The 24,643-nt window shown below is 46.0% G+C and overlaps 1 protein-coding gene across 6 annotated transcripts in view; it reads right to left on the bottom strand.

Annotated features, from left to right (window-relative positions):
- LOC135510979 (latent-transforming growth factor beta-binding protein 1-like) overlaps window positions 1-24,643 on the bottom strand; it is a 140,665-nt gene that overhangs the window by 27,066 nt on the left and 88,956 nt on the right. For all 6 annotated transcript variants that reach the window (XM_064932367.1, XM_064932363.1, XM_064932365.1 and 3 more), the window contains 12 exons: window positions 21,019-21,141; window positions 18,578-18,700; window positions 16,488-16,610; window positions 15,314-15,439; window positions 14,651-14,779; window positions 12,535-12,657; window positions 12,239-12,370; window positions 9,517-9,645; window positions 3,849-3,989; window positions 2,533-2,694; window positions 2,362-2,451; window positions 231-359 (listed from right to left, as the gene is read on the bottom strand). In XM_064932367.1, coding sequence (XP_064788439.1) covers window positions 231-359; window positions 2,362-2,451; window positions 2,533-2,694; window positions 3,849-3,989; window positions 9,517-9,645; window positions 12,239-12,370; window positions 12,535-12,657; window positions 14,651-14,779; window positions 15,314-15,439; window positions 16,488-16,610; window positions 18,578-18,700; window positions 21,019-21,141 — 1,530 coding nt within the window. The remainder of the gene's footprint in view (window positions 1-230; window positions 360-2,361; window positions 2,452-2,532; window positions 2,695-3,848; window positions 3,990-9,516; window positions 9,646-12,238; window positions 12,371-12,534; window positions 12,658-14,650; window positions 14,780-15,313; window positions 15,440-16,487; window positions 16,611-18,577; window positions 18,701-21,018; window positions 21,142-24,643) is intronic.

Here is a 24,643-nt window from a genome sequence, read left to right as displayed (position 1 = left end):
CCTACCCTGGCCAGCCAGCCAACACACAGGCTGTGGTACAGTACTACTAACTACTTTTAATGTGTGTGGACAGTTTAATGACACAGGGCTGTGGAAATGGCATATTAGTAGACTGAGGGCTATTGATTCCAATCTTTCAAATGTCGCAAAAAATGGCATCATGTTGTGAGTAAATCAAATATGTTTGGGTTGAATGAATACTAACTAATGTGAATGACCTTCCCACTGACCTCTGCACTGCAACTTGACCTCGTCGTAGTACAGGCCAGTCTTACAGTAACACTCATAGCTTCCTGGGCTGTTGAAGCAGAAGCCATCCTTACAGATCTCCTGGCCAAACAACGCACATTCATCTGCATCTGGGAGGGAGAGGACAACAGAGTCAGACAACAGCTCACACAGCCACAGAGACAGTCACAGAGACAGTCACAGAGACAGTCACAGAAACAGCCACAGAGACAGCCACAGAGACAGCCACAGAGACAGCCACAGAGACAGCCACAGAGACAACCACAGAGACAGCCACAGAGACAGCCACAGAGACAGCCACAGAGACAGTCACAGAGACAGCCACAGAGACAGCCACAGAGACAACCACAGAGACAGCCACAGAGATAGCCACAGAGACAGCCACAGAGACAACCACAGAGACAGCCACAGAGACAGTCACAGAGACAGCCACAGAGACAGCCACAGAGACAACCACAGAGACAGCCACAGAGACAGCCACAGAGACAGCCACAGAGACAGCCACAGAGACAACCACAGAGACAGTCACAGAGACAGTCACAGAGACAGTCACAGAGACAACCACAGAGACAGCCACAGAGACAGCCACAGAGACAGTCACAGACAGTCACAGAGACAGCCACAGAGACAGCCACAGAGACAGCCACAGAGACAGCCACAGAGACAGCCACAGAGACAACCACAGAGACAACCACAGAGACAGCCACAGAGACAGCCACAGAGACAGTCACAGAGACAACCACAGAGACAACCACAGAGACAGCCACAGAGACAGCCACAGAGACAGCCACAGAGACAGTCACAGAGACAACCACAGAGACAACCACAGAGACAGCCACAGAGACAGCCACAGAGACAGTCACAGAGACAACCACAGAGACAACCACAGAGACAGCCACAGAGACAACCACAGAGACAACCACAGAGACAGCCACAGAGACAACCACAGAGACAGCCACAGAGACAGCCACAGAGACAGCCACAGAGACAACCACAGAGACAACCACAGAGACAACCACAGAGACAACCACAGAGACAGTCACAGAGACAACCACAGAGACAACCACAGAGACAACCACAGAGACAGCCACAGAGACAACCACAGAGACAACCACAGAGACAGTCACAGAGACAGCCACAGAGACAACCACAGAGACAACCACAGAGACAACCACAGAGACATTTTTATTTAATCTCTTGCTATTGAGATAACAATGTAAGAATGCAGTTACTTCGCCACTAAAGCTGAAGGAACACCAATACTACTCAATTTCCAGTATTCAAATGGTCTCTACTCTTCATGTTTTTGGAATGGTGAGGCCAACTCAACACTTTAATGAGATGAAACCCGGAGAGGCTTAGAGAAGAACTCCATCAACAAACAGTTCTGTGTTACAGTACTCTCCTTTTCATTGTGTGTGCTGTCGGTTGGGCGTTGGTGTTTGCAACTGAGACCACAATCAGCTGTGCTAACAGATCCACCAATTGAAGACATTTCCAGACTGGTGCTCAGAAACTGTCCCTGGAAACCTGCCTTCCCAGCCCGTCTCTCCCTCTCTCAGAATATGCCATATTCACTTGCTGCCAGCCCCTCTCTACCAGACTGCCTTTGCTGTAATAAATTATACTATTGAATTAAGGCCGTTGGTTCGATGAATTAACTTTCGTGCGAGGGGAACAAGCTACAGTAAGATTGTGGGGCTGGGAAAGGAGAGGGAGGGAAGAGGAGAGAGGAAGAGGAAAGGAGAACAGGAGAGCGAGAGGAGATGTGATAGTGTTAGGTCTCAGACATCAGAGGCTGGTATTTCTGTTCTGGGACTCCAAGCCTGAGAGAGAGAGGCAAACTAAAGCGACAGACACACACACACACACACACACACACACACACACACACACACACACACACACAGGCCTGCCTGGGAGAGAGGCAGCTGCGATGACATTAATAGCAGCATCTCAACAGCAGAAAACAGAGCTCCGTCAGGCTATTCAAGTCCCGGGTTTGTTGTTAACTCATTGTCTGATTCATAGTGTTCTCACTGCATTTTCTGAACACTACTGCTGTGAGCCAAGGCTCTGTTTAGCCTGTACTGGGTCTCTGAGTTCACATACCTTTATAACTCTCGGCTGCAGTCACTCCAAACTCAGTGTCACCGGTTGGGACACTGCCTCTCCCAGCTGGACACATCTGGGAAAACTGATCTGTTTGAAGAGAGAGACAAGGAAATGTGTAATATGTCATGTGTTTGTGTGTGTGTGTGTTTTATGTGTGTGCTTCCTCACCAGTGCCCTGGACGGGGCAGGGGTGCACCTCACAGTTGTCCCCCCAGCCTGCCCCCAGCGTACAGCAGCACTCCTCCATGGTGACACTGCTGGTCAGCACGTTCTCACAAAGGTTCTCATCATTGAGGTTGTAGTAACACTCCTTCCTCTCCACTGACGAAGCTGTACAGGGAACAGAGGGGAGAAAACACTTTATTGCACAGAAATCGCTCAAGGATAGTGTTCAGTGACATCACCTGTCGTGTGAGTGAACCAGTAACGTTTTAGAGTGACAGCAATGGGTTAACCCGGGGAGGGATGAGTCTCTCTCTCTGTGACATTTCCCCATGCAGGAGTGTAAACTGACACATTTAGAGCGTGCTGGAGAGATAAGGCACATGATGAATGTGATACGCCTGGAGGACCAGAGTACACAGCTGCTCACACGGCTTTTAAGATATTCACGGAGAGTCAAGAACCACCCCCCCCGTCCCGTCCCCGTCCCGTCCCCTCTTCCTCCTCCGCTTGTTTTCCCCTAAACCCTCCACACGCACGCAAACACACACACTGTGGTTTCTGTCTCATTGTTTTGTGCTCTGTGAATTCCTATGATAATTACAGATCACCAGAGACTCATATCTAATTGCCCATTCTCAGAAAAACCCAGCTTTTCCTGCTTCAACATGGAAATGGCCTTTCACATTCTTCCAAAGCAAATCACACTATTACGTAACGTCTGCTGTTGTGAGCACAGGGCATGCTCTAATTCCGAACATTACGTAATGATAAACTGTCCTCCTTAAATATTTGGGACTGTTTTCAGATGTAACAGAGAACATACTCTACTTGAGGTCATGTGGTTAAGTCGGACAAGAAGTCTAGATTAATGTCGAGCTTTGGAACCCGACCTAAAGCCCCGTACTACAGTATACATCCACCAGAAAGACACACAGCCGGCTCCGTTTCTCATTAGATATTTACACTCAGGCAGAGACAAGGGAGTCCCCCGAACGTGGGTCCACAGAGCCAGGCCCCCTCATTCATCAGAAAACCACTCCTCTCAAATTGAAAAACAGAGTGTTAAAAGTTAATATGGTCGTCTGAGACAATGCCCTTAACGTTCCCTATACAGTCTTGCTAATGTAAGGGGATTCACACAATGGAATGTCACGATCACCACTAATATGTTGATTTCAATGAACCATGTAACTTGGGAGACTTCTTAACCCTCCATCACCCCCTTTATCTGAGGACAACTTTACTCAGTTCTAATTTGAAACTATTTTGAAAAGCTTTATATCAACTCCTCATTTGTGTTCAGGCAATGTGTGGGTCACCTGTGGGAGCGGGACTGCACTTGGCGGTCATCTGGTTGTACTCCTGGTCCTCGTCGGGGCACATACACAGGAAGGAGCCCTCCACATTCTCACACAAGGCCTCGCCACACACACCGCTCAGCAGATCACACTCGTTGACATCTGCAGGGAGAACACAACACCTTGGTTTGCGGTTAGCACTAATATGCAAGGTTAGCAACCTTCCATCTCATTCATGTAATGCCTCACATATGTGGCTTTGTGCGGCTTCATTCACTGGGACAAGTAGCTGATAAAGACAAATGAAGACACTAAGTGATGTACTGTGTGGGGAGCGGGTGAAAAACATTTGGAAATGGATTTCTCTTAAACAAAACAGTACGAGCTCAAAATCAATAAATAGGCTTATACATTGAAGAAGAGACACTCAAATATCTATTTCACTCTCCAACAACATGTATTTTTTCCTTTGACTTGGCTGTGGTTATACATGTGCACCCATCCATGTATGTCTCTCCAGTTATGAACGAACGTGCAGAGAAAACATCAACCCGGAAGTGGAACCTAACGTAAAAAGCCATCTGGTTCCTACATGCTCTGATCTGCTCCGTATCCCCAACACCCTGTCCGATACTTCACACCGTGGTGTGGGCCAGATTGTCAATGAGCTAGAAAGTGTTAAGGAGAGAGCGGGGAGGAAGAGAATGGGTGTGTCCCAATAGGGGAGCACTAAAAAGGGGGTGGGTCAGATTGTCAATGAGCTAGAAAGTGTTAAGGAGAGAGCGGGGAGGAAGAGAATGGGTGTGTCCCAATAGGGGAGCACTAAAAAGGGGGTGGGCCAGTCCAGAATCACAATGGAAAAGGCAGATTTTGCCTCATAAGAGGATGATATATAAACATATTGCATGGCCTTTCCTGCTCAGCAGAATGGGACGACCGCAAAGTACATTTGTAGAAATGTTCTTTCTCCATTTCAGAGGATTCTGTCCTTATGCGTTAAACATTTTATATACCAGTTTATATACCACGATTTGGCTACACAGTACATCTCTGCTGCCCAGCCATCGGAAATGATTTAATATGTAAACAGAGGGAAATGCTGAGTTACAGTATTATATAGCTAGATAGGTTAGTGGGAAGAACGACTGGCTCTATTTCGATGGCGATATATACTAAGTGTACAAAACATTATTAACTTTCCATGACAGGTTGAACAGGTGAATCCAGGTGGAAGTTATGATCCCTTACGGATGTCACTTGTTAAATCCACTTCAATCCGTGTAGATGAAGCGGAGGAGACAGGTTAGATAAGGATTTTTAAGCCTTGAGACATGGATTATGTATGTGTGCCATTCAGAAGGTGCCTGGGCAAGACAAAGGATTTAAGTGCCTTTGAACGAGGTATGGTAGTAGGTACCAGGCACACCGGTTTATGTCATGAACTGCAACGCTGCTGGGTTTTTCACGCTCAACAGTTTCCCATGTGCATCAAGACTGGTCCACCACCCAAAGGATATCCAGCCAACTTGACACAACTGTAAGAAGCAGTGTAGTCAACATGGGCCAGCATCCCTGTGGAACACTTTCGACACCTTGTATGCTCTGAAAAATGAGGCTGTTCTGAGGGCAAAGGGGGGTGCAACTCAATATTAGGAAGGTGTTCTTCATGTTTTGTATACTCAGTGTATAACTTATTTTTTATGTACGCAGAGAGGCAACTTCCCAGCCTCTCTCTCTCTCTTTCCTACTCTCTTCTCCTCCCCCTCCGGTATGTGACTGGGCAGAAATAGCCAGTCGCAAGATCAGAGAGACTATCATTGTGTGATTCAGAGCACCGATGGCTTGGCATATTCAACCGCAATGGCCGCTATCGCATATATCTGCCGCAACGGATCAAAAAGCTCATCAACAGCCCAGGTAACTACTGTAATGCAGGAAGCAGACAAAAATGTCAAATTAAAAGTCCCTCCCTCTAGTTATAAACCTTCCTTGTCGCTCGGCTCAACGCATCCTGAGGAGAAACTATAATTAATTTGACATTAAAACCTGCTACTGCTTTTCTGGTGTCAGCACGCACCGCGGTGCCCTCATTAAAAGCTGGTCTGTCTGGCTTGACCCTGTAGCACCTTGTTCACTATGCACAGTCTTTGTCTGTGTTCAGCCACAACCGCTACCCCAACCGCTACCCCAACCGCTACCCCAGCCTCAGTCCAGCAGTGTCAGAAAAAGCACAGCTGTTGCCTTTTTCATCTTGTTTAAAGTTGTAGCTGGACTAGAGGGAGAGTAGCATCAATGAAATGTAAATCTTACTTAAATCACTTGACAGTCAGACAGTGTTCCGTTCAATGACATGAACTGTGAAAAGAAAGGACACAGACAGATAGGCTACGCTGTCTGAATCCCAGTATGTAACAAACAGGTTAATACGATCCAAAATGGCTTCTTTATCTGGGAAGCAGAAAACAATCCGAGAGGCTCAGGGGTACGTCTGTCTGGGTGTAACCAGAGATGGGGAGAGGAGTGAGGGAGTGAGGGGTTGGCGGGTTGGCGGGTTGGGGTTGGCGGTTGACCACTTCCAGTAGTTTGGGGGGCGAGTCCATCTGTGCAAGCCACAGCAGAGTGAAGAACAGAGGCAGCTGGCTGTACAGGGCTGGGGTGGGACCCACCAACACTTGCCAAGGTACAGATGGAGAGTGTGTGTGTGAGAGAAAGAAAGCAAGAGAGACCGTATGCGTAAGTGGACGTGACTGTGTGTGTGTGTGTGTGTGTGTGTGTGTGTGTGTGTGTGTGTGTGTGTGTGTGTGTGTGTGTGTGTGTGTGTGTGTGTGTATCGGTGTGTGTATCGGTGTGCGTTGCAGGTTATTGTATGTGTGCATGGTGCAGGGAGTGCATGTGTGTGTAAAAGTGTGTGTAAAAGTGTTTGTGTAAATGTATGAATGTATACGTGCACGCGTGTGTGTATGTATGTGCGCACAGGTCAGAGAGGTCTGGCTGAAGGAAGTATTTTATCAGCTTCAATATGGGAGTGCCTGCGACCCACTTTCAGGGCTCTGACAGGCCTTTCTGCAGGAGGAAATTGGAATAGATGGGAACTGCATGGGCCCAGTTAAAGAAACCACCAAGACAAACGAGCTCCAATTCTTCAGCTTGTCCAAAAACATGAACTCACTGGCTCTCTATCTGATGATGATTCCCCACTCCCTCAAACCGAGAGAATGAAATTGAGAGTAACAAAAAAAAAAGAGCATTCTGAGGTCTTTTGACAGAGTGAGCAGTGGTTTTCTGTGGGTCTGTGGAAGAATGACCCCTGGCTTGGCTGAGGAAGACATCAGTCCAAGGTGATGGGGTTGTCTGGGGTTTGATTTGGTATCAGGGATGGATTTTCGGACAGAACACACTCACCTTTGAATCCACTGCAGCCCGGGGCTGAAATGAAAGCCATGCATCACTGACAGCGAACCACCACAGCCAAGCCCAGACCAGAAAAAGCTATTGACTGAGAAAGAACCTGGTCGACCAAACATACGGTACATTACATTAAGAAAGAACATGTTGTGTAACCTATAGATCTGATTCAGACAACTCCAGTATTAAAACAAGTCAAATCAAAAGGCAAAAAATGTCATCAAATGATGTCTTATAGTCAATCTTTCTCTTCAGTGGGGATAGGCAGACAGGAACCAGAACCCTGGACTCACACTGACAGACAGCAGATACAGCTTTTACAACTCTCCATTACTTCCACTTCAACGGTATGTGTGTGTGTGTTTGCGTGCGTGTGTGTGTGTGTTTGCGTGCGTGTGTGTGCCTGCGAGTGTGTGTTTGCTTGTGTGTGAGACAGCAGAGTCTAAGCTCCAGTGCATTTTCCAATCCTAGGGTCTGAGGAGCACTGCAGACACAGTGGGAGATGTTTAAAACGTAACAGCGTGAGCTACACCTTCAAATTGAATTAAAATAAATGGCCACATCGATCAAATGTCCGGCAACATGTCTACCATCTTTTTTTTTTCATGCAAAGAGGGGAAACTACTGTCCCAAAATGGCCCTGCATTAAAATGGCCCACACCATATCATCACATGCAAGTCTTAGATGACATGATTTCATATCTACAATGCTTACACAATCTGTAAGAGTAGCATGAAGCATACATTTCTAGCACTGCCAACAAACTTCAGAGGAAAATAGCTGTCAGGAAAATACACTCAATCATACTTCCTATTGCTTTGCATGGACAAATTCATGTTTATAATTGGCTAAAGGCTACAGCAGTTGCCATTGAATGAGGAAATAAATCTCATTTTAAGACTGAAAAGGTTACTCTTGGTTTTCGAGGTTGACAGATATAGCCATGGCAAACTACCCAGCATATACATAATAGGAGTGAGCTGTCATTCAGTCGTCATGACAACTCTGCTGGAGTTGTCTCAAGAAGGGAGCAGAAGTTTTAGCCATCAACGCTAGCAGTTTGGTTTTAAGAGTGTTCCAATGCTTTCAGCAGGACACTTACACTGAAAAAAATGAAGGTTCTTAAATGGTTTGAACTTTTGCCCGATAAAGAACCTTTGAGTTAAGTGGGGGATTCTCAACGTGGCATCTACGGTTCTTCAGAATCCTAAAAGGTTCTTGAAATATATGGAAGCCCTTTCATAGCACACAGCAAATTGGCCAGTGTTAAAGGGGCAGTGCAGTCAAAAACGTTATTTTCAGTAAAAAATATATATATATATTTCCACACTATGAGGTCGAAATTACACTCTGAAGTTGTAAAAATGATAATGCCCTTTTAGTGTAAGAGCTACAAAAAAACACCTGGAATTTTAGCCTGTTTGGGTGGGATGGAGTTTTTGGCCCACATCATGATATTAGAGTTCTCATCGGGCCTGAGAATTTGAGGCCGGTCCGACCCAAGCCCGGTGAGCTGAAACCCAAGCCCGGTGAGCTGAAACCCAAGCCCGGTGAGCTGAAACCCAAGCCCGGTGAGCTGAAACCCAAGCCCGGTGAGCTGAAACCCAAGCCCAGGCCTGGTCTGACATCACAGAAATGAATTGAGCCCGAACACCAAAAAAAGGCTGATATATAAAAAACAGCATATAGAGTTAAACTGGTGTTGAGAAGAATGCAGCCACTGGGCCTAGAACAGCACAGAGAGGACAACTCATCTTAGTTAGGAATGGTTAAATATTGGAACAAAGTAGGCTAATGCAATTGAAGGCATGTATCAAATTATTGCTTATAGTTCGACTGAAACTCCCAAAGTAATATCCAACTGTTACACTAATTTAAAGCAACAATCGTGTATTGCCACCAAGATGATCATTTCAGCACTGTTTTGATTGGGACAGCGCCATCGTGCTGCTTTGAGACAAGCATGGGGGACTTGTCTTGATAAATCAATCCAATGTCAGATTTTGGTTCACACTAAATCCCGGTTTTGATATTTGGTAACAATTAGGCTGGGAAACTATTAGCTGAGGTGAGTGAGTGCTCATGATCATCTTTATTCTAGTTTGCTCATATGATCAGAACATTTTGCTACTGTAGCATGCTACGTAGCTTAGCATTATGCACTTCACTGGTGTAGTAGCCTGAGTCATAACCAAAAGCCTGTGACTTGTCTGATAATCAATCAATGAGATTTTGTCGCCCAAAACCCACCCACCCACACTGACACACCCCACTCCTACTCACCCACACAGCCGAGGCCCTCCTGGGACTCCTGGTAGCCCCGGTCACACAGGCAGCGGAAGGATCCGACCATGTTCTCACAGAAGCCGTGGCTGCCACAGCCTGTGGCATTGACGTTGCACTCATCAATGTCTGCAGAACGAGGAGGAGAAGGGTCAAAGTTTAGTTACCTGTTTTTCTATACAGTCTCGGTGGTAGAGGTGGTTCCTCAATTAGGACCAGTTGACCTACAGAACAGCAGAGGCCTACACCCACTGAGCTGCAGTGGAACTAGTCTCAGGTTTTGAAGCAAATCTCTCATTGGGGCCATTTATTATGAGTATGAGCATCCAGACAGTTCAAGCTGAAAATATTTGCTGTGTCCAGAGGCGAAGCAGAAAAGTACAGTATACCACGAAGCATATAGAGGCAGGGCCAAAATAAATGAAAGGCAGATCCACACTGAAAAAAGTGTGTGTGTATGTTTGCATGTACAGTGTGTGTGTGTGTGTGCGTGAGTGAGTTTGTGTGTGTGTGTGTATGGGTGTATGAGTGTGTGTGTGTACATTAGACTCCACACTCTGCGAAGACTGTAATAAATATGCTCAAATATTATCACAAAAGAACACTAGGAAAATCATGGCGAGCCGTAGACAAAACATGTCTCACATAAACATCCTCTTGTCTCGGCTGAGCTGGGCAAACAGAGCATTCTAAACTGGAACACTGTGTAACCCAAACAGTTTCAACAACCGCCAGACCCCCAAACAAGCACACGCAACAGACATAATGCTGCTGCCTCACAACAGATGCTCATAGTGAGTTACTCTGGTCACTGAGGGATCTGATCTGTGGAGATAATTAGTAGAGAACAAGCTTGAGGTCGCTGGACCAACGAGATGGTGCAAAGTCTATTGACACACCCCCCTACCCCCAAAACATACAAGAGACATACACTACATGACCAAAAGTTTTTGGACAACAGCTCATCAAACATCTCATTCCAAAACAATGGGCATTAGTATGGAGCTGGTCCCCCTTTCCTGCTATAACAGAGCCTCCACTCTTCTATATTACATTAGCGAGGTCGGACACTGATGTAGGGCATTTAGGCCTGGCTCACAGTCGGCGTTCCAACTAAAAGATGTCTGTGCAGGCCAGTCAAGTTCTTCCACACCGATCTCGACAAACCATATCTGTATGGACCTCACTTTGTGTACAGGGGTATTGTCATGCTGAAACAGGAAAGGGCCTTCCCCAAACTATTGCCACAAAGTTGGAAGCACAGAATCGTCCAGAATGCCATTGTATGCTGTAGCATTAAGATTTCCATTTAGGGGCCTCCTGAGTGGCGCAGCGGACTAAGGCTCTGCATCGCAGTGCTTGAGGCGTCACTACAGACCCGGGTTCGATCCCAGGCTGTGTAACAGCCGGCTGTGACACCCATGAGGTGGCGCACAATTGGCCCAGCGTCCGAGTTTCCTTGTCCCATCGCGCTCTAGCGAATCCTTGTGGCAGGCCGGGCGCCTGCAAGCTGACTTTGGTCGCCAACTGGACAGTGTTTCCTCCGACACGTTGGTGCGGCTGGCTTCCGGGTTAAGCGAGCATTGTGTCAAGAAGCAGAGCAGCTTGTCAGGGTTGTGTTTCGGAGGACGCACGGCTCTCGACCTTTGCCTCTCCCGAGTCCGTTTGGGAGTTGCAGACTGTAACTACCAATTGGATATCACGAAATTGGCGAGAAAAAGGGGTAGAGGTACAATATATATATATAATTATAATAAAATATTTCCCTTTACTGTAATTAAAGGGCTTAGCCCGAACCATGAAAAACAGCCCCAGACCATTATTCCTCCTCCACAAAACTTTACAGTTGGCACTATGCATTGGAGCGTTTCCACTGCTCTAGAGTCCAATGGAGGCGAGCATTACACCACTCCAGCCGACGCTTGGCATTGATCATGGTGATCTTAGGCTTGTGTGCGGCTTATCGGCCATGGAAACCCATTTCATGAAGCTCCAGACAAACACTTCTTGTGCTGAAGTTGCTTCCAGAGGCAGTTTGGAACTCGGTAGCGAGGACAGACCATTTTTATGTGCTACGCGCTTCAGCAATCGGCGGTCCCATTATGTGAGCTTGTGTGGCCTACCACTTTGTGGCTGAGCCGTTGATGCTCCTAAACATTTCCACTTCACAATAACAGCACTTACAGTTGACCGGGGCAACTCTAGCAGGGCAGAAATGTGATGAATTGACTTGTTAGAAAGGCAGCATCTTATGACGGTGCCACATTGAACGTCACGGAGCTCTTCAGTGAGACCGTTCTACTGCCAATGTTTGTCTATGAAGATTGCACGGCTGTGTGTTCAATTTTATACACCTGCCAGCAAAGGGTGTGGCTGAAATAGTCAAATCCACAAATGTAAAGATATTTACACATACTTTTGTTTATATAGTGTACATGTACAAATGTCAAGCCAAGGTGACTCTTTGTACTGCTCACTGTCCACAAAAAAAAGCAGTTAATAGGCCAGAACAAAAATGTATGTAGATGGATGGGGAATAGTATGGAAAGGTGTGTTGATGGGTGAGGGGGTAAGGTGAGTATGGATGGATGGATGGATGGAGGAGGGTAAGATGAGATACATGTGTGGAATAGGAGTGCATGGGTATTTTAAAGCAAAGGATTGGATGGGGCGACAGCTGAAAGTTTGCAGGGCTATGGCTGCCCTGATGACGCCGACTCACCCATACAGATGCCCTCTGGGCCATGGTTGTGTCCAGGGGGGCAGTCCACCACACACCTATAGGAGCCCTCCATGTTCTCACACTGCCACGCCCCACAGATGCTCCGCCCCAACTCTGAACACTCGTCGATATCTGGGAGAGCACAGAACCACAGAACCCCAGTCAAAACCCAGCTAAACACTTATACACCACACTGAACTGAACACAGTAGCGATGCTTGAATTGTGGTCCTCAGGAAATCATGATCGGCATAGAGAATGATGGGATATGTAGTTGTGTGACAGAGTGTTACCAACCCAGGCATGTGTCAGTGTCTGCCTGCAGGCGGTAGCCACTGTCACACAGGCATCTGTAGGAACCCTGGCTGTTCTCACAGGAGCCGCCAACACACCTGGTGCCATGCGAGCACTCATCGACGTCTGCAAAGAAACACACACGTACACACACAAACTCAGCATACCGGTATGCCCTATATGACAACAAAAAAAATGTTCTCAAGGGGTGTTTGAAACAAACACCAACCAGTTGAAGACTTGGATGTCCTTGGATACCCTGAAAGTCCGTTGACCGAGACTCATAGAAAAAGCTTCACGTCATCAGAGCCAGAGATGAAAGAGACAGAGAGAGAGACAATGGCAGAAGCAGATGTGACAGGCCACAGCAGGTTTCATCTTCCTCTTGATCTCTGCTGGACCCAATTCAATCTAGATGTCAAACAGGCCCTCCCTGGAGCCCAAACATCCTTCTTCTTGGGTCAGACCATCCTTTGGCTGTTACAGGGGAGGACAGTCTGTGGCCCCTTGGGGGTATTACTGTACTAAAGCCAAGCTGGAGTCTGGGTAGAAGAGCTGTGGGCCGGGAACCCTGTGCTTTGATTGTGGTCCGGGCCTCAGTCCCAGTCTGCTCCTCAGCTGTGGTTCTGCTGGTCCAAAATAAACAGGGAAAGTGGTGGGCTGAGCTGCGGGGGCTGAGCTGGGGGGGCTGAGCTGGGGGGGCTGAGGTGTTTTATGGCCCATGTCCTATTGCTGGTTCACTGGGCCCATGTTCCCAGGATTAAACAAGGTCGTGGCCCCACCTCACGGGGGCCTATCGTGGAGCCATGTTCAGGCTGAAAACATATTTATACCACAGGAGGAGGGAAGAGGAGAACTCCCCTAACAGTAAATGCTATTTCCTCTGCTTGCCTCCTTTTGGCTTGGGAGGATCATGTGTCTGTCTTTAGCTAATTGGAATCCCACCCCTCAGCCTCAGTGATGGCACCTGCAAAAGTAATCTGCTGTTAACTCTGCTGAAGGATGTCCTGTTGTCAGCTTTGCAGACTTGTACAACATGCAGGATGCTCAAGTACGATGGCGTATCCCCCTAATTCATTTCCTCAGTGAAAGGATCAGTGAAATGACATGAAAGGTTCAAATTGGATTACGACCAAAAATACTATTGTGGTGGTAATTGCTTATGATGTCCAGAACTCCATACGTATGTGGGTACGCCTGCCCGCCCGCGCACGTGTCCGCGTTCACACACACACACACACACACACACACACACACACACACACAGAGGACCTCACTCACTGAACCTGAGCTCCTGCATAAATCAGGAGTAACAGAGTACAGCAGAAAATATTCCTCCTTGTCTAGACAGCGAGCTCAAAGGCTTCCTTCTCTGTTTTTTCTCTTTTTTTACTGCAGGAAAGGGCATTTAAAACAACTCTGGCACGGGGCAAGACTCCTGGCATCAAGGTCTTTGGTGGAAGAAAAGCAGAAACCATATGTGAAAGAAATGAAAGCCACTCTCTTCCAGGAGCAACAAGGCATCGGCAGGGAGAGAGACGGAGCCAGCAGAGCGGAGGGAACATGCGGCATGAGACGGAGGCGTTAGACAAGCATCCGACTAACATCGTATAAATGTCAGATACACATCAGTTGAACCAGAGAAAACCACTACCAAACATGGCACTGGTATCAATCAAACCACCGCTAAAGAACTGGTGTTGTGGATAGATCGTGTGTGTGTGTGTGTGTGTGTGTGTGTGTGTGTGTGTGTGTGTGCGTGCGTGTGCGTGTGCGTAAACGCTGATCGCCATTCACGGCAATTCACAGCAAATAGAGTAACAGCCCCTCTATTATCAATGCACTTATCTGCGATAGGAGGGTAAAGGTGCCTACATGCATTTTTCCTCTACTACACCTACACATGTGGATGCAAAGAAAGAGTGACGCGAGTGAGAGAAAGAATGAGTGACTGGGTGAAGAAAATTAGTCAGTGAATCAGTGAGAAGCCTCCTAACACTCTAATCACTCGAACTTGGCTTATATCGCATTTCAACAAGCCTCTTGGCCCAGAGAAACACCGCCACAACAACTGCAGATCACTGGAAGAGGCAGGGTGTCATATTATTGTGTGGCCTACCTTCACAGGTGTGTTTGTCCTGGCCGGCAGCGAAGCCTCTCTCACAGACGCAGTAGAAGGAGCCCTCAGCGTTGAGACACTCCCCGTGTGGGGAACACAGCTCCGGGTCGTCCAGACACTCGTCAACATCTGTTGGGGACAGCCAGACCAAGGCGCAGGTGTGAGGTCATTCAACATGACACACCAGGGAAAGAGGGAAGGAGGAAGGGAGGGAGTTACAGGCCAGAGGCTTGTTAACTGTTGCAGGTGCCTCAGTGTCTGATTCCTTTGTACACACGTATAATGAAGAATGACATCAGCATTACCACAGGCAGGGGAGATATGTGAAATCACCTGGCCTCTCAGCTTCTCTGGCACGCTCACATGATGTGGGTGTGCGTATGTCAGAATAAGTTCATGTATTGGTGAGAGTGTGTGTTCAGGTGTATGTGTGTGTGTGTGTATTTATAGGCATATCAAATTATTGCATCAAAGAGAGTGTGAAGGTGTCTGTGTCTGCATCTATGTCAGTGTGTGTGTGTGTGTGTGTGTGTGTGTGTGTGTGTGTGTGTGTGTGTGTGTGTGTGTGTGTGTGTGTGTGTGTGTGTGTGCGTGTGTGTGCACATGTGTGTGTCTTTGCATGTATGTTTTGAGTATGTGAGAGAGGGAGTGAGTGGCCTATACCTAGGCAGCTGGTGCCGTTGATCTGCTGGTAGCCCTGGGGGCAGCTGCAGTGGTAGGAGCCCAAGTTGTTGACACACTGGCCCACCCTGTCACAGGGCATGGTCAGCTTCTGGCACTCATCCACATCTGCAACCAAAGGGACAGCTCTCAATACAGGCAACACACACACACAGACACAATGCTTTATGGGAAGATAGAGAACATGCTCGACCGGTGGCTGAGTCCGTTTCAGGGTTTTAATTAGGGTCGCTAGATATTTTCTACCATGTGTTTGTACATTACATGATTCAAAATACATTCAATTAGATTAACAATGTACAAAATATTGAAACCAGTTCAGAAATCCAATCTTCTGAATCATTATCAGATTATTATATATACTGAGTGTACAAATCATTAAGAACACCTTCCTAATATTGAGTCCCCCCCATTTGGCCTCAGAACATCATCAATTCGCCAGACTCTACAAGGTGTCGAAAGCGTTCCACAGTGATGCTGGCCCATGTTGACTCCAATGCTTCCCACAGTTATGTCAAGTTGGCTGGATGTCTTTTGGGTGGTTGACCAGTCTTGATGCACACGGCAAACTGTTGAGCGTGGAAAACCCAGCAGCGTTGCAGTTCTTGACACAAACCGGTGCGCCTGGCACCTGCTACCATACCTCGTTCAAAGGCACTTAATTATTTTGTCTTGCCCATTCACCCTCTGAATGGCACACATACACAATCAATGTCTCTATTGTCTCAAGGCTTCAAAATCCTTATTTAACCGGTCTCCTCCTCTTCATCTACACTGATTGAAGTGGATTTAACAGGTGACATCAATAAGGGATCATAGCTTTCACCTGGATTCACCTGGTCAGTCTGTAGTGGAAAGAGCAGGTGTTCATAATGATTTGTACACTGCGTATATTTTAAGAACTTTTTTCAGATCTATCTAAACACAGCTAACTCCAATGTGTCCCAAATATCCACTGCACAGTAAGACATTGTACTGAATGAGAAAATGTGTAATTGTGTATGTGAGGGTGTAATTGTGTATGTGAGGATGTGAGGGTGTAATTGTGTATGTGAGGGTGTAATTGTACGCGCAAGTGCACAATGGTATGAGTCAAATGTATAACGGTATAAGTCAGTGTGTAATGGCAAGGGTCAGAGGATAATGAGAGTCTTACCGTCACACCGGTCCCCTGCCGGGGAGGCCCTAAAGCCGGGCCCACACTTACAGAGGAAAGAGCCCTCAGTGTTTTGGCAGTGTCCCCTGGTACACACCTGCTCATCCTGGCACTCATCCACATCTGGGGCACAACACACAACACTCTTAGGCAAAACCATCACACAAACCATCACACAAAAGCAGTAAGGCTCAGGGTGCTGCACTGAGAATTCTGAGCGGTGTCACTAAAGTCAATAACATCCAACATGTCCCATTCCTATTTGAGGATGAGATCATGCATAACAAGAGGCATAACACGTCTAGCACATTAAGAAATAATAATACTTTCAATCATGTCAATTTAATGCACAGGTGTGTTCAAAGTATTGTCCATGCTGTAGGACTTTATACCACATCTTGAATGCCCGTTGTGTCCTCACATTGAATAAGTCATATTTTGATACAGACTTCCTGAGCAAGGTAGCAAAGAGAGAATTCTTATCATTTCATGTGCCAGAGGGCAAATTGGGCCAGGTGGGCCAGGTGAACAGCGGCATATTGATGTGGCATATTGGGAGAAATATGAAAAGACATTGATATGTGGTAGCAACTTGAGTGGCAACTCAGTGTTTCATATAATTTCATTGCCCCAAACAGACCAACTTGGTTATTGAAATTCCATAATTTATTCAGCAGGACCCAATAGCTTCACTGTGGGCACTATGGTCCTCTGAAAAAGTTGGGAGCTGCCGGGCAAATCCTGAATGATTTATAAAAGTGCGCTACAAAGCCTCAATCTTAAAGGGGAATTTTACCAAAAATATATTTTCACGTGTATTTCTAGTCAATCCACCATACATACGGTCTGGAAATATAATTTAGCCTACAGTTGCATCATAGCCTTTTGTCAAAAAGTTGCATAGCTGAGTCAAAGTACTTGCTAGCTGAATCCACCTGTCGTGCTGTTCATATGTGTTCAACCGACTGTGGGTGTGTAATTCAAATTATCTCTGTGACCAATGTTTACTAGAGCTCGGCCCGAACCCTACCCAGGCCTGATTGGTTCTACCCGAAACCAGAAATGAAAAATAATTTCCTCAGTAAATTAGCTGCTCCTCTCTGTGTGTCACCTGCTTCCTGCTGGCTCTGCATGTGTGTGAGTATAGCAACGGCCCCACTTGGGCTGCTCTGCTCAGATCATGGCTGTTTGCTACTTTCCGTCACTCTAAACTCCGGCAAATCTCAAGGAACATGATTCTTTTCTGTGAAATAATCTCTCCTGTCATATATTTGATTAAGGTGAAGCACTTTTGGGAGGAGGAGGAGGTTTTGATGGCACCTTAATTGGGGAGGACGGGCTCAAAATAATGGCTGGAGTAGAATTAGTGGAATGGTATCTATGTGTTTGTTGTCATTCCAGTCATTATTATGAGCCATCCACCCGTCAGCAGCATCCACTGTTTGCCACCTGCTGTTGAACCAAGTTCAAGCCTCACACCGACCACTCTACCCAGTTAGAGAGAGGGGAATCTTGGGAGTGGTAGGAATTGACTCAAATGGACAATGGTGAACATCAGGACTGATCAGGACATTCAAAGCAAGATATCTAGACATCGTTTTGAAATGCTTTTTTTTGTTGTGAATGCATCTACCTTGGGACTACTGAAAACAACAAAACCACTCAATTGTACGGGTAACATAGTCCTTTAAGCAAGGTGCCTTGTGACTGGCATAAAATACTGTGGAAAAAGCGCTTCGCTGGGCTAAACTGACAGTCTTAGGCAGGCAGAGTCATTAACTATGTCACATATACAAACAGTGCCCGAACAAACGAGTAATTATGGGGTAGTACTTACTTTTACAGCATTCACTCTGTGCAGCAATTATACTGTATATATTTATGGGCATTCTGGAAGTTTCTAACCAGTGGCTAATTCAGCTTGGGCTAAAAGGGTGATTCTCTAAACTATGACATCATCCAGTTATAATGTCATCCAGTCTTCTAGATCATTCAGGGACTTGGTAGAGCTAGTTTGGGGCTGTCATTTGAAAGTCAAATAGAACCATGAAATACTAGATAGACACTACGGATTAGAATTAGGATGTTACCTTCGCATAACTGTCCATCTAAGCTGAGTGTGAATCCATTGTGACACAAGCAGACAAAGTATCCCTCAAAGTTGGAGCACCTCCCGTTGGCACAAGTTGACGGGTCCAGGCATTCGTCTACGTCTGGACAGAGTCAAGAAAATGGGAGTCAAACACTTTTACAATGTGCTTAATATCTCAAATGTCTAAACATGCTGGCATGTTAGGAAGGATATTTGAAAAAGAAGCTCCAGCACACTGGTATTTGTGATTAATGGATTGGGCCAACCTTCACCTGGGTTAAGGTAATGCACCTGGAACTGCATAATGTGTGTAAACAACCCTCATTATCTTAGATAGGATACAACCACATGAACACAGTCCTTGTACAGTTGCGCCAAAATATATTAACACACATGTAGTTTTCTTAAGTAATTCCCTATTTCTTCTAAAATAAGTTTAAAATACAGTGCCTTGCGAAAGTATTTGGCCCCCTTGAACTTTGCGACCTTTTGCCACATTTCAGGCTTCAAACATAAAGATATAAAACTGTATTTTTTTGTGAAGAATCAACAACAAGTGGGACAAAATCATGAAGTGGAACGACATTTATTGGATATTTCAAACTTTTTTAACAAATCAAAAACTGAAAAATTGGGCGTGCAATATTATTCAGCCCCCTTAAGTTAATACTTTGTAGCGCCACCTTTTTCTGCGATTACAGCTGTAAGTCACTTGGGGTATGTCTCTATCAGTTTTGCACATCGAGAGACTGAATTTTTTTCCCATTCCTCCTTGCAAAACAGCTCGAGCTCAGTGAGGTTGGATGGAGAGCATTTGTGAACAGCAGTTTTCAGTTCTTTCCACAGATTCTCGATTGGATTCAGGTCTGGACTTTGACTTGGCCATTCTAACACCTGGATATGTTTATTTTTGAACCATTCCATTGTAGATTTTGCTTTATGTTTTGGATCATTGTCTTGTTGGAAGACAAATGTCCGTCCCAGTCTCAGGTCTTTTGCAGACTCCATCAGGTTTTCTTCCAGAATGGTCCTGTATTTGGCTCCATCCATCTTCCCACCAATTTTACCCATCTTCCCTGTCCCTGCTGAAAAAAAGCAGGCCCAAACCATGATGCTGCCACCACCATGTTTGACAGTGGGGATGGTGTGTTCATGGTGATGAGCTGTGTTGCTTTTACGCCAAACATAATGTTTTGCATTGTTGCCAAAAAGTTCAATTTTGGTTTCATCTGACCAGAGCACCTTCTTCCACATGTTTGGTGTGTCTCCCAGGTGGCTTGTGGCAAACTTTAAACAACACTTTTTATGGATATCTTTAAGAAATGGCTTTCTTCTTGCCACTCTTCCATAAAGGCCAGATTTGTGCAATATACGACTGATTGTTGTCCTATGGACAGAGTCTCCCACCTCAGCTGTAGATCTCTGCAGTTCATCCAGAGTGATCATGGGCCTCTTGGCTGCATCTCTGATCAGTCTTCTCCTTGTATGAGCTGAAAGTTTAGAGGGACGACCAGGTCTTGGTAGATTTGCAGTGGTCTGATACTCCTTCCATTTCAATATTATCGCTTGCACAGTGCTCCTTGGGATGTTTAAAGCTTGGGAAATCTTTTTGTATCCAAATCCGGCTTTAAACTTCTTCACAACAGTATCTCGGACCTGTCTGGTGTGTTCCTTGTTCTTCATGATGCTCTCTGCGCTTTTAACGGACCTCTGAGACTATCACAGTGCAGGTGCATTTATACAGAGACTTGATTACACACAGGTGGATTGTATTTATCATCATTAGTCATTTAGGTCAACATTGGATCATTCAGAGATCCTCACTGAACTTCTGGAGAGAGTTTGCTGCACTGAAAGTAAAGGGGCTGAATAATTTTGCACGCCCAATTTTTCAGTTTTTGATTTGTTAAAAAAGTTTGAAATATCCAATAAATGTCGTTCCACTTCATGATCGTGCCCCACTTGGTGTTGATTCTTCACAAAAAAATACAGTTTTATATCTTTATGTTTGAAGCCTGAAATGTGGCAAAAGGTCGCAAAGTTCAAGGGGGCCGAATACTTTCGCAAGGCACTGTATATATTGGTCACCACAACTTGTGATTAGATTTTCAACATTAAACAACCAATACATTTTTGTAAACTAATGTTCACAATTTTAATTGAGAAACTAAAGACAATTGGCATGGACAAAAGTATTGGCACCCGGAGCTAGAACTTGGTTGCGCAGCCTTTCACCAAGATAACTGCAGAAAGGTGCCAATATATTTGGCCGTAATTTTATGTGTCCATGGTTGATATTAAACAGAAATGGATTAGGTTCCTAGAAACTCATGTTAAATATGGCTGTGCAACACTGTCCAGGTTTGGGCTGTCGTTTGAAAGTCACATAAAACCATGAAACATAGAGATAGACACTAGGGAAAAGAATTAGGATGTTACCTTCGCACGATTGTCCATCTAAGCTGAGTGTGAATCCATCGTTACACAAGCAGACAAAGTATCCCTCAAAGTTGGAGCACCTCCCGTTGGCACAAGTTGACGGGTCCAGGCATTCGTCTACGTCTGGACAGAGTCAAGAAAATGGGAGTCAAACACTTTTACAATGTGCTTAATATCTCAAATGTCTAAACATGCTGGCATGTTAGGAAGGATATTTGAAAAAGAAGCTCCAGCACACTGGTATTTGTGATTAATGGATTGGGCCAACCTTCACCTGGGTTAAGGTAATGCACCTGGAACTGCATAATGTGTGTAAACAACCCTCATTATCGTGGATAGGATGCACACGAACACAGACCCCTTGAAAGTTGGCATGACCAAGCCTTAGAAGCTAAACCAGCACCACTACCTCCAATAAGAATTCGGAGGGTCTCCCTATGGGATTGTCTGTGTGACCCAGACATCTGCAGGCTGGGTTACTGCTGCTATAAAGGCCTATTTGGACTGTGTCATATGGTTGAACGATTTCCTGTTCCGACACGTATCATATCTACCCGCTGTGGCTGGGTCAGGATACTGTGTGAAAACTACTCACAGCCATCCACCACATGCAACACAGACTCTCTGGAAATGCTGAGTGACGCACCTTTCCTAAGGTGTTCTTTGTCCTTGTACAGTTGCCCCGAAATATATTAGCACACATGTTCAGTGCTGTGAAAAAGTATTTGCCTCCTTCCTGATTTCTTATTTTTTTGCCATTTGTCACACTTAAATGTTTCAGATCAAACACATTTAAATATTACACAAAGATAACCCAAGTAAACACAAAATGCAGTTTTTAAGTGATGATTTTATTTATTAAGGTAAAAACGCTATCCGAACCTTCATGGCCCTATATGAAAAAGTCATTGCCCCCTAAACCTAATAACTGGTTGCAGCAACAACTGCAATCAAGTGTTTGCGATAACTGGCAATGAGTCTTTCACATCGCTGTGAAGGAATTTTGGCCCACTCTTCTTTACAGAATTGTTTTATCCTTTTTGGGATAGGGGGCAGCATTTTCACTTTTGGATAAATAGCATGCCCAGAGTGAACTGCCTCCTACTCTGTCCCAGATGCAAATATATGCATATTATTATTAGTATTGGATAGAAAACACGCTGAAGTTTTTAAAACTGTTTGAATGATGTCTGTGAGTATAACAGAACTCACATGGCAGGCGAAAACCTGAGAAAAATCCAACCAGGAAGTGGGAAATCTGAGGTTTGTAGTTTTTCAAAGCTTGGCCTACACAAAGCTTGGAATACACAGTGTCTATGGGGTCAAGATGCACTTCCTAAGGCCTCCACTAGATGTCAACTGTCTTTAGAAACTTGTTTCAGGCTTCTGCTATAAAGGAGGGGGGAATGGGAGCTGAATGAGTCATGGGTCTGGCAGAGTGTCTCAGGCTCGTGACGCGCTCTCCCGACAGAGTTAGCTCTCGTTCCAGTGCTTTTCTTCAGACATGGGAATTCTCCGGTTGGAACCTTACTGCGTACTTCCGGCGCCGACAGAGATGGCCGCCTCGCTTCGCGTTCCTAGGAGACTATGCAGTTTTTTTTTTTTTTTTTACGTGTTATTTCTTACATTAGTAGCCCAGGTCATCTTAGGTTTCATTACATACAGTCGAGAAGAACTACTGAATATAAGAGCAGCGTCAACTCACCATCAGTACGACCAAGAATATGACCTTCGCGAAGCGGATCCTGTGTTCTGCCTTTCACCCAGCCAGGACAACGGAATGGATCCCAGCCAAGGACCCAAAAAAACGACTCCGTAAAAGAGGGAAACGAGGCGGTCTTCTGGTCAGACTCCGGAGACGGGCACATCGTGCACCACTCCCTAGCATTCTTCTCGCCAATGTAAAGTCTCTTGACAACAAGGTTGATGAAATCCGAGCAAGGGTAGCATTCCAGAGGGACATCAGATACTGTAACGTTCTTTGCTTCACGGAAACATGGCTCACTGGAGAGACGCTATCTGAGGCGGTGCAGCCAGCTGGTTTCTCCACGCATCGCGCCGACAGGAACAAACATCTTTCTGGTAAGAAGAGGGGCGGGGGCATATGCCTTATGGCTAACGAGACGTGGTGTGATCACAAAAACATACAGGAACTCAAATCCTTCTGTTCACCTGATTTAGAATTCCTCACAATCAAATGTCGACCGCATTATCTACCAAGAGAATTCTCTTCGATTATAATCACAGCCGTATATATTCCCCCCCAAGCAGACACATCGATGGCTCTGAACAAACTTTATTTGACTCTTTGCAAACTGGAATCCATACATCCTGAGGCTGCATTCATTGTAGCTTCTCCTTTCGGAAAAGCTGACCACGCCCCCATTTTTGTTGATCCCTGCCTACAGACAGAAACTAAAACAAGAAGCTCCCACGCTGAGGTCTGTCCAACGCTGGTCCGACCAATCTGATTCCACACTCCAAGACTGCTTCCATCACGTGGACTGGGATATGTTTCGTATTGCGTCAGACAACAACATTGACGAATACGCTGATTCGGTGTGCGAGTTCATTAGAACGTGCGTTGAAGATGTCGTTCCCATAGCAACAAGTAAAACATTCCCAAACCAGAAACCGTGGATTGATGGCAGCATTCGCGTGAAACTGAAAGCACAAACCACTGCTTTTAATCAGGGCAAGGTGACTGGAAACATGACCGCTATTCCCTCCGCAAGGCAATCAAACAAGCTAAGCGTCAGTATAGAGACAAAGTAGAATCTCAATTCAACGGCTCAGACACAAGAGGTATGTGGCAGGGTCTACAGTCAATCACGGATTACAAAAAGAAAACCAGCCCAGTCACGGACCAGGATGTCTTGCTCCCAGGCAGACTAAATAACTTTTTTTGCCCGCTTTGAGGACAATACAGTGCCACTGACATGGCCTGCAACGAAGACATGCGGACTCTCCTTCACTGCAGCCGAGGTGAGTAAAATATTTAAACGTGTTAACCCTCGCAAGGATGCAGGCCCAGACGGCATCCCCAGCCGCGCCCTCAGAGCATGCGCAGACCAGCTGGCTGGTGTGTTTACGGACATATTCAATCAATCCCTATCTCAGTCTGCTGTTCCCACATGCTTCAAGAGGGCCACCATTGTTCCTGTTCCCAAGAAAGCTAAGTATAACTGAGCTAAACGACTACCGCCCCGTAGCACTCACTTCCGTCATCATGAAGTGCTTTGAGAGATTAGTCAAGGACCATATCACCTCCACCCTACCTGACACCCTAGACCCACTCCAATTTGCTTACCGCCCAAATAGGTCCACAGACGATGCAATCTCAACCACACTGCACACTGCCCTAACCCATCTGGACAAGAGGAATACCTATGTGAGAATGCTGTTCATCGACTACAGCTCTGCATTTAACACCATTGTACCCTCCAAGCTCGTCATCAAGCTCGAAACCCTGGGTCTCGACTCCGCCCTGTGCAACTGGGTACTGGACTTCCTGACGGGCCGCCCCCAGGTGGTGAGGGTAGGTAACAACATCTCCACCCCGCTGATCCTCAACACTGGGGCCCCACAAGGGTGCGTTCTTAGCCCTCTCCTGTACTCCCTGTTC

The sequence above is a fragment of the Oncorhynchus masou genome, chromosome 23 (genome assembly GCF_036934945.1).
Source record: "Oncorhynchus masou masou isolate Uvic2021 chromosome 23, UVic_Omas_1.1, whole genome shotgun sequence".
NCBI lineage: Eukaryota > Metazoa > Chordata > Actinopteri > Salmoniformes > Salmonidae > Oncorhynchus > Oncorhynchus masou.
This window is presented reverse-complemented; position numbering and strand designations above follow the sequence as displayed.